At 43.4% G+C, this 16,230-nt stretch overlaps 1 protein-coding gene across 3 annotated transcripts; it reads left to right on the forward strand.

Annotated features, from left to right (window-relative positions):
- The first annotated feature begins 10,358 nt into the window (after window positions 1-10,358).
- fabp6 (fatty acid binding protein 6, ileal (gastrotropin)) lies at window positions 10,359-11,948 on the forward strand. Of its 3 annotated transcripts, none has more exons than XM_068749069.1 (4): window positions 10,359-10,449; window positions 10,557-10,732; window positions 10,830-10,919; window positions 11,828-11,948. In XM_068749069.1, exons 1-4 carry the CDS (start codon window positions 10,383-10,385, stop codon window positions 11,876-11,878), a joined length of 384 nt encoding a protein of 127 aa, XP_068605170.1. In that variant the 5' UTR covers window positions 10,359-10,382; the 3' UTR covers window positions 11,879-11,948. The 3 variants fall into 3 exon arrangements, with proteins under 3 accessions (XP_068605170.1, XP_068605168.1, XP_068605169.1); XM_068749067.1 differs by having other exon boundaries at window positions 10,361-10,449; window positions 10,830-10,944; window positions 11,838-11,878; XM_068749068.1 differs by having other exon boundaries at window positions 10,361-10,449; window positions 10,830-10,938; window positions 11,838-11,878.
- The last annotated feature ends 4,282 nt before the right edge of the window (window positions 11,949-16,230 follow it).

The following is a 16,230-nucleotide window of genomic DNA, read 5'->3' on the forward strand; positions in this document are numbered from 1 at the left end:
TTGCTGTCCCGAGGCAGGAGCTGAGCTGTTCATTGCTGCAGAGCAAACCTCAGGAAGATTACTGTTCCATTCGGTTAATAATTCTATCACTCTGGTCTCAGGCAGTGTCTGGAGGGATACAAGGAGCTGCTTGTTCAGCTGAGCTCGAGCATTATGAGTGGGAACTATTCCTTTAAAATCATCATAGAATAAACCAAACCAGCAAAAACATTGTTTGTAGCGAAGCATCATATAATATACAGTGTAAATAGATTAAATTAATCTACTTTGTTCTTTTCATCAATTGTCAATATTGACAATAGATTCAAAACTTTGTTTCTATTCTGCTTATTACCTGAATGTAGAACAAACATTTAGATCATCTCCATTAAAAATGTTTGATTCCAGTCCTTCCTGCAAATCCTTAGCGTAATACAGAAGCTGTTCCCGTGCCTGATGCAGTAAATATGAATCTATGCAGCCACCAGGTGCAGGCAGGCCTGACACCGAAGGACAGTTCGGGTGTTGAGTTTGAGCTGAGATGAAAACGTGTCACCTTCATTCCAACAGGAAAATTGATTGAGCAGATTAAGTCTCCTTTCTGCACTAGATATCTGTTTTTCTGCACATCAGGGTAAGGACAGAGAGACGGACAATCTGATTACAGATTAAAAATGTTTTATTTCACAAGATATTTTACATATATATAAACATACACACACATGTTGATGTCTGTCCTGGAAGAGGGATCCCTTCTTTGAGGCTCGTCATTAGGTTTCTTCCACCCACACACACACACACACACACACACGCAGATGAACACATTCAACACAAGGCTTAGATGCAGTGTGTGTTACCTGAGGTCAGAGAAACAGCAAAAACAGACTGCATCATGATGAAGATAGGCGTATTGTCATGCTTGTGACGTGGTAGATTACAGCAGATTTTTTATTAATGGATTTAGCAGATTAAATCTGATTGATAAACCTGATAACAGAAAGTCATCTCAAGACATTTTTAGGTCTCGCAGGGAAAGACAGAACCCAACTCGACCCCAAGGGGCAAGCACTTTGGCAACAGAAGCAAGGAAAACCTTCCCTTTAACAGGCAGAAACCTTGGACAGAACCTAAGACTCATGGTGGACGGCCTGGTTGGGTTACAACATGAGAGAGAGAGAGAGAGCAAAGGACAGGTAGGAGGAGAGTCAAAAATGAGAGAGACAGAGACAAAAACAGCATCATTTATAGGCTGCTGAACAAGATCCTGACTAAAGAGCTTCTATATAAAGCTATAAATGCTAATGTAGCGATATGGACGTCAGTGTTGAAGGCCACAGGTCCAGGTTCTGCAGCACCACGGACAGAAGGACCTGCAGACAGAGACAGAAAGAGGGACAAACAGAGGGAGAGAGAGCACAAGACTACGGGGAAGAGAGAGAGATCACTCACATATATTTATGACATGAATAATCAGATAAAGAGGGCGGAGCTCAGTGTTTCATTGTTAAAAAGCAAAGTATTTAGTCTACTCTTGTCTGTCTCACGAACCAAATCAGGGAGCCGATTCCACAATTGGCAGGATGGCGGCGCGTCCAGGAAGTGGGGAGGAAACTGTCGTACACTCGATTCGCTCGCTTTCCGGTATGTCGTAAAGTCGAACAGTCGTAAGTCACGTCGGTCCTAAACCAACGACTGGTGGGAACGCGAGCTTTCATTTACAGACATGAGATGGTAGCACTGGTTTATGTTAATTACACTGTTATTAGTTATTATCAAGTATCAAACCGTGTGTTTGGTTGGAGACAATGAGAGGGACAGTGACGGTCAGACGTCCGTCTGTCTGTCTCACAGCTCCAGCTCTCCAGGCGAGAGAAAGGAATCGAGGAAGCATCTTATGTGAAAGGATTCTTATAACAGGAAGAGAGAAAAAGGAGCGATGACAGAGAGGTCAACTCGTTTGTTATGTTAAATAAGTCACGTTTATTATGTCATAATTACTGCCCAGTTTCTAATGATCGCATAATACATGATATACAATATGCATTTTAATATTAAGAAATCCTATCTTTTTTGGAATTGTAATTTAATCAACTATTTTCCATTATTTCTAATGCATTTTATTGTACTGGTGCCTTGAACACACACACACACACACACACACACACACACACACACACACACACACACACACACACAGCCATGGAGATGTTTTGAGTTTCATTCACCACATTCATTCATTCCGTGTCCATTCATCCAGTACAAAGCCCCACACTCAACACACATTAACCCTTGTTTCATCGCCCCCCCCCCCACCCCTCCCCCAGCTGCTAATAGATGACACGCTCTTATCACCATTTGAGTCACTTTATTCTTCTCTTATGCTCATTGGCTGGCAGTCACAGCCAATCAGCTGTTGACTGCCATTAGCGCCATATCCTGCCCTTTTAATTTATGCCTCTCCTTTGTTAGACCAGTGCCCCCCTCCCCAGTTTATTCCCCCCCCCAATCTGTCATGACTGGTACGTCTAATTCAGAGGATCCCATCCTCTCCCTCTTGTGGACAGACGAGAAGGAATTCTGCTTCCTTTCACGTTTCACCTGCTGTCAAAGCTTAATGTTTCCCTTCTGTTCACTATATTTCTGGGCTTTTATATCCAGCAGCATGTCCTCTGCCACTGGGGGGGGGGGGGCAAACAAAGAATGAAACACCACACGAAAAAGCCTTTAAAGTGGAAAAAATGAAAATGTTGCAAAAGTTAAAGCAATGAAAGCGAAGCAGAAAATGAATACAAAATAAATAAAACCCTGCATGTGATCATTTATCACAATCTGTAGCAATTTATTGATTACTTATCTGATCATTGCAGCTCACTACCATAAAGTATCAAGAATCAAAAACAGGCACCAGTTACAGATTTTCTTTGTAGTAAGTTTTAGTTCCGGCAGCGTATTTTGGTTCTGTGTTTTTGCTACATCTGCCCATCAGCCTGCAGCGTTTGCGTACTTGTGTATTTATATAGATTTGTATTTTTCATTTCCTTTGTGCTCGGACTGCAGCCGCTCCATTCCTCAGTTGTTTAATTGTTTTCTTGCTTTAGTAGAGAAGGTCAAACTGTCTCTCGTGTCTGTCCATGGCTTCCTGTGGACCTGAACATCGTGCGTCTTAAACGGAGACGTGGCCTCGCGTCATAGATGATCTGCGAATGCGTCAAGGTTAAATTCAGCTGAACGTTTCTAACAGGCACAAATACAGACGACAGGAAAGCTGCCTCTGTAGCCACACCCATAGCTAATGTTGAAACCTCGCTATGCTCAGATAGCCGTGTTCTGCACAGAGGAACTCTACTTTTCTTTTCTCATTGCAATACACCTCATTCTGGAAGATGAGCGAAGGTTCTTACTGTTTTTCATGCACATGATTGCAGACATGGCTGCTTTGGCTCATTTCTGGAAATGAGAATTTCTCTTTCATCAAATTGCAAATGTGCAAAGTGCATCTTTGCAAAATCTGATTCATCACATGCACAATAGTTTGTCCAACCGTAAAACTGAATCAACACGTCGTAAAACCGTCCATGACTTAACCAACATGGCTCTCCTGGAGCATTGGATGGATTGATGACGGTAATTGACCGTCAGGTGAAACTAGAACTTGATTAGTGAAGGCAGAGTATCAGATGACCAGTCAATGTTTAGTTACCTGAGAGGTGCGGTCCATGATTGTCTATAGGGCTCGACCCGGACCAGTACGAGTTCTGAATATGGAGCTACTTGGTCAAGGGCCCAAGGCGTGGGTCTTTTGTTTCTGTTTCTATATTACAGGTTGTTATGCTGTACACGTTCTCTGTTCACTTCATTTGTGTGTATTAAAAGTTTCTATTTCCTTGCAGTGTGACGTCACCAAGTGTTGAGAAAGTCCGATCTGCTTCAAGAAAAGAGCCAAATCTCGTTTTATATCCACTACGCAACGACAATAAAGGCTTTCTGTTCTATTCTAGTCAAACCAATTGAGGATTAACTGCAACACTTCAGCTGAAGAGGAAGAACGGGGCGTTTACCATGGCGTGTACCATGGCGTGTACCATGCCTTCCGGACACACCCGCCTCCCTTTAGTCAGAAAGATGCGACAGATTTTATCTACTTTCTTTATGAAAGTAGATAAAGTAGATGAGATGAAAAACTCTGAAGGCTGTGTGATGTCTGACACTTGGATGACACCAGACTGTAAGGCTTTTGCCGGCAGTGTGTGTGTGTGTGTCTGTGTGTGTGTGTGTGTGTAGGTGTGTATGTGCATGTAATACAGCACCATATGGCATGTATAAAAACACGGAGTACACTTGTGTATCATTATAAGCCATATTTTGCTGCTGTCGAGTACTTAATCTGCTCTTCATTTCAACACACACGCGCACACACACGCACACACGCACACACACACTCGCTGCAGGCACAGCTCCAGGTTGATTACTGCTAAGTGCTGCGCTGCTCAAGCATGACTGACTTTCAGGCACAAAGTCACTTTGATCAACCACACAGTGAGCTTCATCTCAAGTATTTAGAGAATTACAATACTTTATAGATGATGCCAAGCTAGCTGCAGCTGTTGCCTAAGTAATTAACACTTTCACTTACAATTGACTGAACATTGAACAACACTTCCATGTCCATTTAAAACACTTCAAACGCCACGGCTGAGAAGGACACGAGTAAAAAGGAAATCTGGATTTCCTGAATTTACTTGTGAATGATTTGAGTTTGTCTCCCTGGCAACAGAAATAGAAGATGTTTGGGCTGCAGTCAGCAAGAGACAGGCTATCATTAATCATCAGGTGTGTGAGAGAGAGAGAGAGAGAGAGAGAGAGCATGAAAGTGCTCTTGAAGCTGAGGATGCTAACTTCCTATAGCGAGTGAGAGGGCTACAGACACACACTCACACACACACGTAATTGTTGCTGTTCAGAGAGGTTGGGCTTGATAAGTGTGCTTGAAGGTGAGTCACTGGGTTGTTTCATACAATGAGGGTTAACAAAGAGGCTGCGCCAGCTCACTGTGATGAGAACAAAAGCTATTTAGTTATTGTTATTGTTAATTAATATTACATGTGCTGCGTGTGTGTGTGAATATGTCTTTACATATGTGTGTACAGTATATATATGTATTTATGTTTATGTATATGTGTGCGCATGTATTTGGCATTGTTTTATCATTTTATTCTTTGTTGTTTACGTGGTCGAAATAAATAAATAAATAAATAAATCAAAATATTTCAACCAAATAGTCCAGTTCCTGTCTGCGTTGGTCACCAAATCAGACGGCAGGGTAAGAAGTCTCATCGTCCAACGACGCCTGTTAGAAATATCCATCAGTCATTTCAGTGTGTGTCATTCCTTGACCCCCCCCCCCCCCCCCCCCCCCGTCTGGCCGCTGCATTGTCCCAATTTACTGGCGATGGGATGAACCCAAAGCCACCTGTATATCCGTCTAATCAAAGTTCTAGAGGAATGCTCCATTTATCCCGAAAGGCATTGAACTTGATTTATGGCATTTATGATTTGTCGGGGGAGACAGTCTAGCACAAAAAGAGATACGTTTGAAAGGGGCTCCGGCCCGCTGGCTTGATTCCTGTTTGCATGGACCTGATTCCACAGCCCTGTTCTGTCTGTTTCATGTCTGTTGTTGGTCAGTCAGTTGGTCCGAAGAAACAGAACTCAATCTTATACTTCACAAACACTTGGTTGTAAATGAAATAGCACAACACAAGGCGAAGGGTGTTTCTCCCTGGGTTCTGTCTCTCAGGCCCAGGAGAAGCAGCACTTTTATTGGCTGCATCTTTTTCATTCTTCTTATCAGATGGTCTGCAAATACAGCCGACAGGTATCACTACTGGACGCAGCAAGATGGAACTCCTGCTGATTTCAGCTACGTATTATTACAGAAGGCTATTTGATTTGATCTTGCAGTGATACTTGACTGTGTAATATGTGGATCAGCCGTATTCTCTCAGCCTCTGCTCACTGGCTCGCTCTAAAGGGTATTCAGACCCTTTGTCCTCTGCTCGGCCCAGCCTTCACTTCTTTACATTATTAAAGCACAAAGACATTTCCTGACACCTCCTTCCTTTCTCCTCCTCCTCCTTGTTACTTCTTTCTTGGCTGCTGCTTACATTTCATCCGCCCTTCTGATCTCCCTTTCCTTGCTTCCCTCACCTGTATTTCCTCTCTTCTGTCTCCCTTTGTTCATCCCACCTGGTCTCTCCTCTTCTCCCCCCCCCCCCCCCCCCCTCATGTCTACAGCGTCTGCCCTTCTTCTCCCCCCCTCTACCCTTTCCGCTCAACCCCGTCTACCCCTTCCTGTCTTCTCTGCCCCTCCTCGGTTCACTTTCTGATGACTGCCGGGCACATTTCATGTGACGTGAAGACAAAGGCCTGAGTACACATGTGGTTTCTCTCCAATTCCCATGTAATATGAAATATTAATGCAGGCATAATTTGGCTCCCTGGATGAGGGGTGGCTGTGGGGGTGGCGGGGGCTTTGTAATCACCAGCGACTGCTGTTTCCTTCCCCAAAGGATGGTAAGACTGTCAGAATGGATTGAGAAGCAGCACAGACAGCAGCCAGTAACTTGCTGGCTGTTACTGCGGCCTGCTTCGTTAATGGCTCTATTGGCTCGTTGCCTGTTATTGAGGGAGCTCTCCTGTCAGGCTGTTTAAAGTTCAAGGTGTTACGTGCTGCGTTTTCAACCATCAACAGTCACGCTCAAATTGGCTTTGATAGGCTGGTACAATCAGCATAAATCATTGGAAGGCTCTATTTCACACTAAAGCTCTATTATATTAGCTATAAACCATGTTACTGCAATTGAAACAATCACAACTGATCAGATCGAGTCAGTTCAAATGGTTTAGATGGATCAATCAATCTAAATCACCTTTCTGTCAATCTGTGTCATTTCAAATGGCCTCCCAATACTGGATTCATCCAAGCCGCTTTAATTCTTTGTTCAACTTTTCGTCTTCAGAAGTGGATGTTTTGATTACGCTATTGATTGATTCCGAATGATCCCTCTGGATACGTTTCTCCCGATGGATCCCATCTCTTTATGTCGACGTCATGGTCCATGTAGACGCGTCTCTCGTCATACTGCAAATGTACTTCCTGTTCAAATTGTATCACCATCTGATCACACTACTTTTACATCAACGCACACACACACACACACACACACACACACGCAGACAAGGTCGCATTCCTTAGTCTTCTGTATGTATATGTGTGTTTTCTTTTTTGCTTTCACTCCTTCTCACTCACACACTCTTGCACGCATATCGCTGGGACACACCCACTCACACACACACACACACACACACCCACAGGGCTACAGTTGCATCACTAGTGAATTACCACGCCGTTCCACGTGATTAAACATGACACTCGGTCCAGATAATGGCGCCTTTCTTCATCTCAATTTGGAAGTCTAATCTTATTGCTTTGATTAGCAGCGGCCTCATTTGCATATCAAGGCCTCCCGTCCTTTAATTCCTCCACCGTAAATCCCCTCTTTATAACTGCAGATAAAAGGATCCCATCTATATGTATCTTTCTAGAATCTTTTCTTTCTCCCCCTTTCCATCTCTTGCTCTTTCTTAACTCCTTGTTTGTTTACCACAGTCGTTATCAGGCCTGCTATGTCGTTATTTCTCCCCCTCTTCAGTATTGAAGTGCCGTCATGACTTCATTGAGATGTAATTACAGCTGTAATTCTAGTTACTCATTGACATACGAGAGTACTAAAATCAGAAAAAGAATGTTTCAGCAAAAGTTTGAATCAGAGAGTGCAACCATAAATTTACAGCCTCAACAGCAGAAGTAAAGTTTGCACTTTGGTCATTGTTCAGCAAAGCAGAATACAATCTGGAATGATCGTTTCTTAGCTGAGGGAATGATGCATGAAATCTAATTCTGGAGGAGAAACTGCCTGTCATTACTATGACAGGAAGATATTTGACATCTCATTCACTCTGGTCGCTCCGGATGTCCTGTCGAGATATAAAAAGAAATCTGGATTTAACCATTTACTTATAATGGAGGCTTCTTGCAAAAAAAAAACCCCAACATCTTGTAAAATATGCATTTATTTCATGCAGCAGAAATTCCAGTCATAAAGGGGTCCGATATGAACTATCATGAAAAATGTCTTCTGGTTCTGATCCAGAATGAGGTCAGGAACAAATATTAGATTTTAACATTAAACCCGTTTATGGATTCAATAATTTGTTAAAAATACACATCAACTCTGATTCACTTTGACTTTTCATGGTTGGTGTATAAAGATACCAAGAACAATCTAGAACCTTTTGGTGCTGATCCAGATCACCATGTGGACGGTGTAGATCCAGTTAGGAGGGGAATGAGCAGCTTGGGGGAGGTCTGCGCTCTCTGAGTGATTTTCTAGCTGTGGCTGAATCCACTTGTGTTCTTTTTTCCTCTATCTCTAATACAACAAGTATTACATAAACCATTGCCCTCATATAGCTGCAGCTTTAAAAAAAAAATCCTTTTAAAAGGTTAAAAAAGAAAGAAAGAAAACATGTTTTCATCAAGCTTGCTTGTACTTTATTAGCATAGGCTCCAGAGCTTTGCCCATAATAGGACATTTCATCACTTTGACTATTCCTGATTGCTCTCACCTTTACCAAGCGGCGGAAGTACCTTAAGTTTATTTTCTATAACATTATAAATACCACAGAGTAAAACATGCTGCAGCACTGAAACTAATGCAAAAGTTGAATTTCAGTACAAAAATACTTTCATTGGATTTGAATTGTTCAGTGTGCAGAATAAGCACTTTAAAAATAAAGATTTTATCTTATACATTAACGTGTACACATCAATAACGTAAAAGGGATGATGATTATAACTCCTCTTGGTATCTTCCTCTAATGGATGATTAATTTGTAAGCTGTTGAGTTTAGAGTAAAATGTAAAAGTATAATGTCTTGTATAACTGTAAATGTGCAAATTCCATCGCATGTCCCACACGATGAACGGTGATGGTACATTCTGGAAGGAGAACTGCAAGGAGAGAAGCTGTGTGAGAAGCTGACCTCTCACACGGAAGAACACGTTCAGCTGGCTCGTAACACAATCTGGTGAGAGAACATCTTTGTTTAATAGCGTGTGTGTGTGTGTGTGTGTGTGTGTGTGCAGAGAGCGCGGGAGATGGTGGGTGTCTTTTATAGGATGTTGGCCAATATCATGTTTTACGTATCTATAAAGAGCTCCAAGGCCATGCTGACTTTTCACCATCAATGGTCTGAGGGAGCCGCTTTATTGAGCGAGATCAAACACGCAGCTGATCGGCGTGGAAAGCCTGAGGCGCTTCAATCATGCAGTCACATCAACCGACAGTTTGATGTCGACCAATGTGAACGCTGGCTCAACAAATTCAGTTCAGAGCCCAAGCAACGTCCACCCATCCATCTTCAACCGCTTATCCGGAGCCGGGTTGTTGCCCAAGCAACGATTAATGTAAAAAGTGTGTACGTTACTCCAAGCATTAATTGCTTAGATACATAAATCATCTCCTGCATGTACAGGAGAGGATTTATGAAGACGTGTCTTAGTGTTAGTTTTTCCATAAAATCCTAATAATATAGTGAAAATGTCTGCTTTATGAATTTAAAGGATCAAACTCCAATTGGCATTCAGTCATCGGTGTCGGTTGCCAAGCCCGAATCAGTTCAGCAGTAGGGTTTAATGAGGAGAGGGCTTGCCCCCACAATAAACAACAACAACAACAACAAAACAAACAAACAAAGCCTCATGCATCTGCCATGCTATCCGGATCAACTCCAAAGTTTTATCGGATCTGCTCTGACCTGTATTTTTTGTGTAATCACATTGACAAAAAAAAGACCCTCATCAGAGATGATGACTGGAAGTCTTCACACTATTTTGCTACAGCATCGTCGTTTTTAACGAGTTGAGACTGCGTATGAGCAAATGAATGAAGGATGATCTCTAAGCGCCTCAGACCATTCACGCTGTAAGATAAGCTTAAGTAGATTATCGTCTGTTTTTTGGAACAGTTTTTTATTAGATTTTTGACTCATTCCAGTAAAAGTGGGCGGGGTTAACCATAAAGCCATTTCAGGAGAGTTCATTGACCTGGAGGTGAGCTTCCACCTCGCCCTGAGCAGCTGCTATAAAAATGCATTGGTCCAGGTTATTGCCCTCTTCCTCACAGACAATTGTACTCATCATCGTCGGCTTCGGCTGCTCTTGTGTCATTGTATGCAGATGAGGGAGGTTGGTAGAGCCGTGCAGTATATAAGGAGTCGGTTTTAATACCTTGCTGTCCCTCCGCTTGCCTCTCACAACTCCGCCCACCCACACCGACACGATGGCCTTCGCTGGAAGATGGGAAACCGAGACCCAGGAGGGATACGATGAGTTCTGCAAGCTGCTTGGTGAGACGTACTAAATAGAGCAAGGCTTCTCCTGCAGGCCAGTCATCAGGGCTCTTCTTTCTGATTGTGTGGACTTCACACTGCGCTTCCTTCTTCACTCCATTAAGGTATCCCCGATGAGACCATTGAGAAAGGCCGTGACTACAAGATAATCACGGAGGTCACACAGGACGGGGACAACTTCACCTGGGGCCAGGTGTACCCCACAAATGCTAAGGTCACCAACAAGTTCACCATTGGCAAGGAGTGTGACATGGAGACCATTGGAGGAAAGAAATTCAAGGTAGGAAGCAAAGATACAGATATCCGAACCATTGGGGGTGTCTAGAAGCGTCGCAGGAAGAGAAAGGAGGATGAGTGTTTTCCGTCGTGCGTTTCAGGCCACCGTGCACATGGAAGGAGGCAAGCTGAGTGCGTCCTTCCCCAACTACCACCAAGTCTCTGAGATAAGTGGCGGCAAGCTCATTGAGGTAAACACTCTCACCCAGGGTGGGGGTGCTGGGAGCCGATACGAAGACAGCCGTTATTACACTTAGTAGCCCACAGGGATTACTGAAGTCATTCATGCTATAGATCTTCAGCTGGCGATAGGCTAGTGAGACAAACCGCCTCGACTATGAAGAACAGAGCAGCAGGCGATTCCACTGTCGTTGGAAGATTCTCTAAATGTCACCATTTTGCAAAAATTTGAATTCAACTGAGGCTAACGTCTTAATTTAGACCAAACAAATTTACAAAATGTGATTAATTAGACATAAAAAAAAATAGTTCACTGTCTGCGATAGCGTGAAAGAAGGAACAAGTGCCAGGGCGGCTGGGGCTTAAACCAGGGCGGCTAGCCACAGCGGACATGGGTTCAAGACTCAAAGGGTTTACTCAAAGTGGCTATATTCCATCCGTCCCGCCATCCATCCTCTTTTCCACTTTACGGGAAGTTAATGGGAGTTGCGTGAGCCTATCCCAGCTTGCTGTGGGCGAGAGGCAGGGTACACCTCGGACGTGTCGCCATAGCATCGTGGGGCTGCTATATTTGTCAAATAAAATGAAAACGTTTTTTTTTATCTGACCTTTTGATCACAGTTTTGATATTTTCTTAATCTTGATAAAATGTCATGCATTTTATTTTACACCCGTACAGATACAGACTTACTGAGGTAATAGTTTTACTCATTAAAATAGATTATTTGTATATATCTAAATTCAGTTGATTGCTTGGTGAATTCAATGTTTTGTGAGCCACATTCACAAAAATATGTCTTTTAATTGTTTGAAGAACTGGAGAAGTTGTCATTTCTATTTCTGTATGGGAAGTGTTACAAAACACTGGAAGAATGTATTGATTGTGGTAATAGCTAACCTATTTTTGATCTCTCTCTAGACCTGTCGAGCCGGTTCGGTGGTGTTGAAGAGAACCAGCAGGAAGCTGTAAATGATAACCTCCTACCGTTAGAATGGAGAGCCCAGACTACGGCTCCTACGATCAATAAACCCAAAGGTGGATTCATACAAATGTGTTTCTGTCTGTTTCTTGCTGGAGTGTTTGGACTAGTGCTTTATCCGTTTACCATGAACGGGTCGGCCACTGCTGGGAGTTTCCAGCAAAAGCAGTAGCAAAAAATATTATACTGAGCATAGGAGACTTGTGAAAAGGATTGGAGAGATTCCCAAGACACTCTGAATAAATGTGAATGTCGCGCTAATCACGACCTGGAAATGCCATTTAGTTTAAAACAAGAAGGCAATTAAACAATGAGAAGTGTTTCATAGCAGCCTTAATCATAATAATGCTCAATATAACAACGAATGAGAAATATGTGGCTTTTATACGGTTGCATAACAGAAAAGTTCAATATTGTTTTATTTCAGGAAGTGAAAGGTGTGTTTGTTCTAATCTACAGTCTTTATCTCTTTAATAACTGCAGCCTACTGCCCAAAAAACACAAAAAGCTGCAACCAAAATATTCGCGTGTTTCATGTCCTTTGAGTGAATCCAGATTTCTGCAGTGTAGCAACACACAGAGCTCCCAATCGTTTCCAGAAGACAAGGCTGAAGATGTTCCATCATTTTGAATAGTCTCCTGAGACTTTCTGAATGAGACACTCATTTCAGTTAGAGTCGTCCGACCGCTGTGCATTATCGCCGCAGTCATCCATTCTCTGGCTGTCGGGCTAAATGTGTTCTGCTGGATTACGGCACCATTGTAATGGCAGCCCCGGTAAAGTGCACGTACACAGACCGTAAATCAGCTGAGCCATTCGTTCAAGAGAGTCTCAGGAATAAACGAAGCCTGATTGGAGACGTTTGAACGGCATGCCATGTTGTTGGATTACAGACAGTCAGACAGAGCAGAGGTGCAGAGAGAGAGAGAGAGAGTGCGCCGTCTGCGTGATGACATCACAGATCACACGATGACATCTGCAGTCCCAATCTTTTCTGTCCTCTCCCTTTCCTTCCTTCTGGTCTCTCTACCCGTATTTCTCTGTGGCTTCCAGCCAAGCAAATGATCAGTTAATTAACCAGCTCAGTCCCAGGATCATTGAAGCAGCTCTCAGCGGAGCGCTGTAAAGGCTCTCAGCGCTCTAAATTTACAGCTTCATTAAGTGGACTGGAGGAAGATACAAATCTTTTGGATGAAATTGCCAGACAAGACCCTCTCGGTGTGTGTGTGTGTGTGTGTGTGTGTGATGGCCTTGACTTCCAACTGGTGACTCAATAGCTCCCTAATGACAACCCTTCTGCCTGTGAGGTGGTGATTGTTTTGGTGTAATAATGAGACATCCTCTTCTACGGCCACAGACGCAATCATGACTTTCACTCTCGGAAAACGAGGCCTGAAAGGAAACGAGTAAGGTTTTTATTTGGGCATGTTTGTGTAGCTCGGCGCTGGTGCAATCACTCTGCAATATCACTTCCTTTGTAGTCGCACACAAATGGGCCTAATTGGCTATTTCCAAGGTGAGTGCAGCTGATTGGCCATTCTGCCTGCTTCTGATTGGTGTCCATCTAGAAAATGAAATCACTGTTATCTTTTGCTTCCTGTTGTGAGAATGTATTTTCAAGCACATGTGGGGTTAATCTCCAGTAGTTTCCAACTCTTAACAGCTATTCTGATTTATTTATGATGGTTTTGTGCAATGGAACCTGGAAAGCACCACCACACCACACAAAGTGGGGTGTGGTGGTGCTTTCCCTGAGAAATCTTGAGGAGCTCATAAAAATAAAGTGTGGGGGGGGTGTTCACATTTGTCCAAATGAACCACATTGCTAAACTTTGTTTTCAACCAACCAAACTATCTATTTTAATCGAATACACATTTTCTGATTGTGAAAAGATTAAAATCTAAATTGAAACTGGAGATCAGAATAATTTGTTTCTACGCATGTTCCTGTTGTCTTTTATGTAACGCAGAATCAGTCCATGAATGCTGACCTTTAGGTATATACACAAATACACTATATTACCAAAAGTATTTGCTCAGCTACCCAAATCAGGGTGTCCCAATGACTTCTATGGCCGCAGGTGTATAAAGCCAAACATGCAGAATACTGCTGTCAGGACCCCGGCTGGTGCTTCCTGATCCACGTGGCTCCACCCCCCGGCTCTGCTCGCTCTGCTCTGCCTGCCACAGCCGTCATCAGCTCATCCATGTCACCTGTGCTGCTCAGGACTCTCTCTGCTCTTGGGTCCACACCATCACCCTAGCCTGAATAATGGGTTGCTCTGCGGAGCTCAGTGAATTTCGGCGTGGTACAGTGGTAGGATGCCACCTGTGCAATAAGTGCTACAATCTAGTGGAATAACAGCAGCTCAGACCTGAAGTGGAAGGCCATGAAAAAATCACAGAGTGGGGTCAGAGGAGGAGATGAACAGAAATGATGTCTTACTTCAGAAAAGGAGGGGCCCAGCATCAGATCAGGTTTATTCTTGTTCTACACAGGAACAGACCGAATACATTTTTTTAGTGACTTTGTTCCATCAGCGCTGGTGTAGTGGTGAAAACACACATTATACGATCTGACGTGTTTTCATGTTTAACAACTGTAATATGCCAGTAGGTCCATGTTGGTCACAATGACCTTCGTCCTCAAGGTGAGACGCTCGGGGTCATTCAGTAACATAAAGCAGCATCCATAGAACGTTATGCTAATGAGCTTGTGTTTTCAGAGCAGCAATGTGTTCAATCAACATTTAAAAGCAGGGGCAGAGATGTTTCTTTGAGACTTATAGTAAAGTAAGTATTTGAGCACCCTGCGTTTTGTCAAGTTCTCCCAATTCAAAATGATGGAGGGGACTGAAATGTCCGTCGTAGGAGCATTTCTGCTGTGAGAGACAGAATCTAAAACCAAAAAATCACAGTGTATGATTTTTAAGTACCGGTATATAATTTAGTTATTTTTCACGATTACAATCGTCTCGACAACGGGAAGATGGATGGATTGCATTGATTGAACATTTGTGATTTTTAATTTGACCCTTGAGAAATCTCAACATCTCAAATTGAATGCCATCCATTATTTAACATTATATATAAATATCACGCCGTGCTTTGTATTCACTCAAACCTTTGGTTGTCTTTCTTGTCAGACAGAAAGCTAACCAGTCATCTATTAATCCAACTTTCTTCCCGTCCAGAGAGGCAGACTCCTTGTGCCCCGTAGCCCAACAGAGGACCTCTCCCTGGGGGGACAGTGGCTGGCTTTGTTCCCCTATCATGCCTTGCATTCCCCAGACCTGCCCCGGTTCCCCGACACGCCTGCTCTGTGGACGCAGCGTCCACCCAGACAGCCGGTCAGCCATCCATCCATCCATTCATACATGTGAGTGGCTGACTTCTTGTGCCCCCGTGGACCAGAACAAGGCCTCTCTCTAGGGGACAGTAGTCTGCTTTGTTCCGCCACTTCATGCCTCACATTCCCCAGACTTGCCCCGGGTCCCCCTCAAGGCACAGGGCACTAGGAGGAGCACAGGCCTCCCGACGCCCCCGTTTCCCTTTCTCCTTCTGATGCTATCACTCTTTCAGAGTAGCCGCCTCCACCACATCAGCACATCTGACTTTTTCTCAAGAGATTTACACCTGCTTTTACTGATGACCTTTTCATTCATAAAAAACCCACATTGTCTCTCCTGTCTCAATCTTTTACATCCAATTTTTATTCCCAATCTTTGCATCACTCGTCTCAGGAATCCTCTTTCTTGATTCAGATATAGCGCCAACAAAGTAGAATTTAACTACGCTTCCGTCCTCTTATCCTCTCTGATTACTAACATTATAAAGTTTTACACCTGGGATCAAATATTCAAACTATTCTGTCGAGCAAGCTCAGCACCATCCACCGGCTCCCCCCCTTTAGCTTCTCACTCAACATAAATCACCAGAATCTGTACCTTCAGCCCACTTCTATTCAGTAAGGAGATGGGCGGGGGCGGAGACTATAATTAAAAATGGCGGCATTGCCGTGACACAATAGCTCTGTGCAGAGAAAGCTTTTATTGCATGTATTTTTCTCAACAGGAGAGTGGGCAGTCTACCCTCTGTGAGCATTTAATTGGTTTAACAGCTGGAGAGAAGGAGGAGGAGGAGGAGGAGGAGGAGGAGAGGTGGTGGTGTCGGGGTTCTCCAATAGAGGAGGGGAAACAAAGGCTGACGAAAAGGTGTGGGGCGATTCTAAATTTGTGGCGTCTGATTTTGACAGATTTATCAGTGACACATTTCCTTTGGATATTGTGCATAAGAATGGAAATGAATAATTAGCATACCTGTCATCACCAATCTCCACAC

Source organism: Brachionichthys hirsutus, chromosome 15 (assembly GCF_040956055.1).
Source record: "Brachionichthys hirsutus isolate HB-005 chromosome 15, CSIRO-AGI_Bhir_v1, whole genome shotgun sequence".
Taxonomy (NCBI): Eukaryota; Metazoa; Chordata; class Actinopteri; order Lophiiformes; family Brachionichthyidae; genus Brachionichthys; species Brachionichthys hirsutus.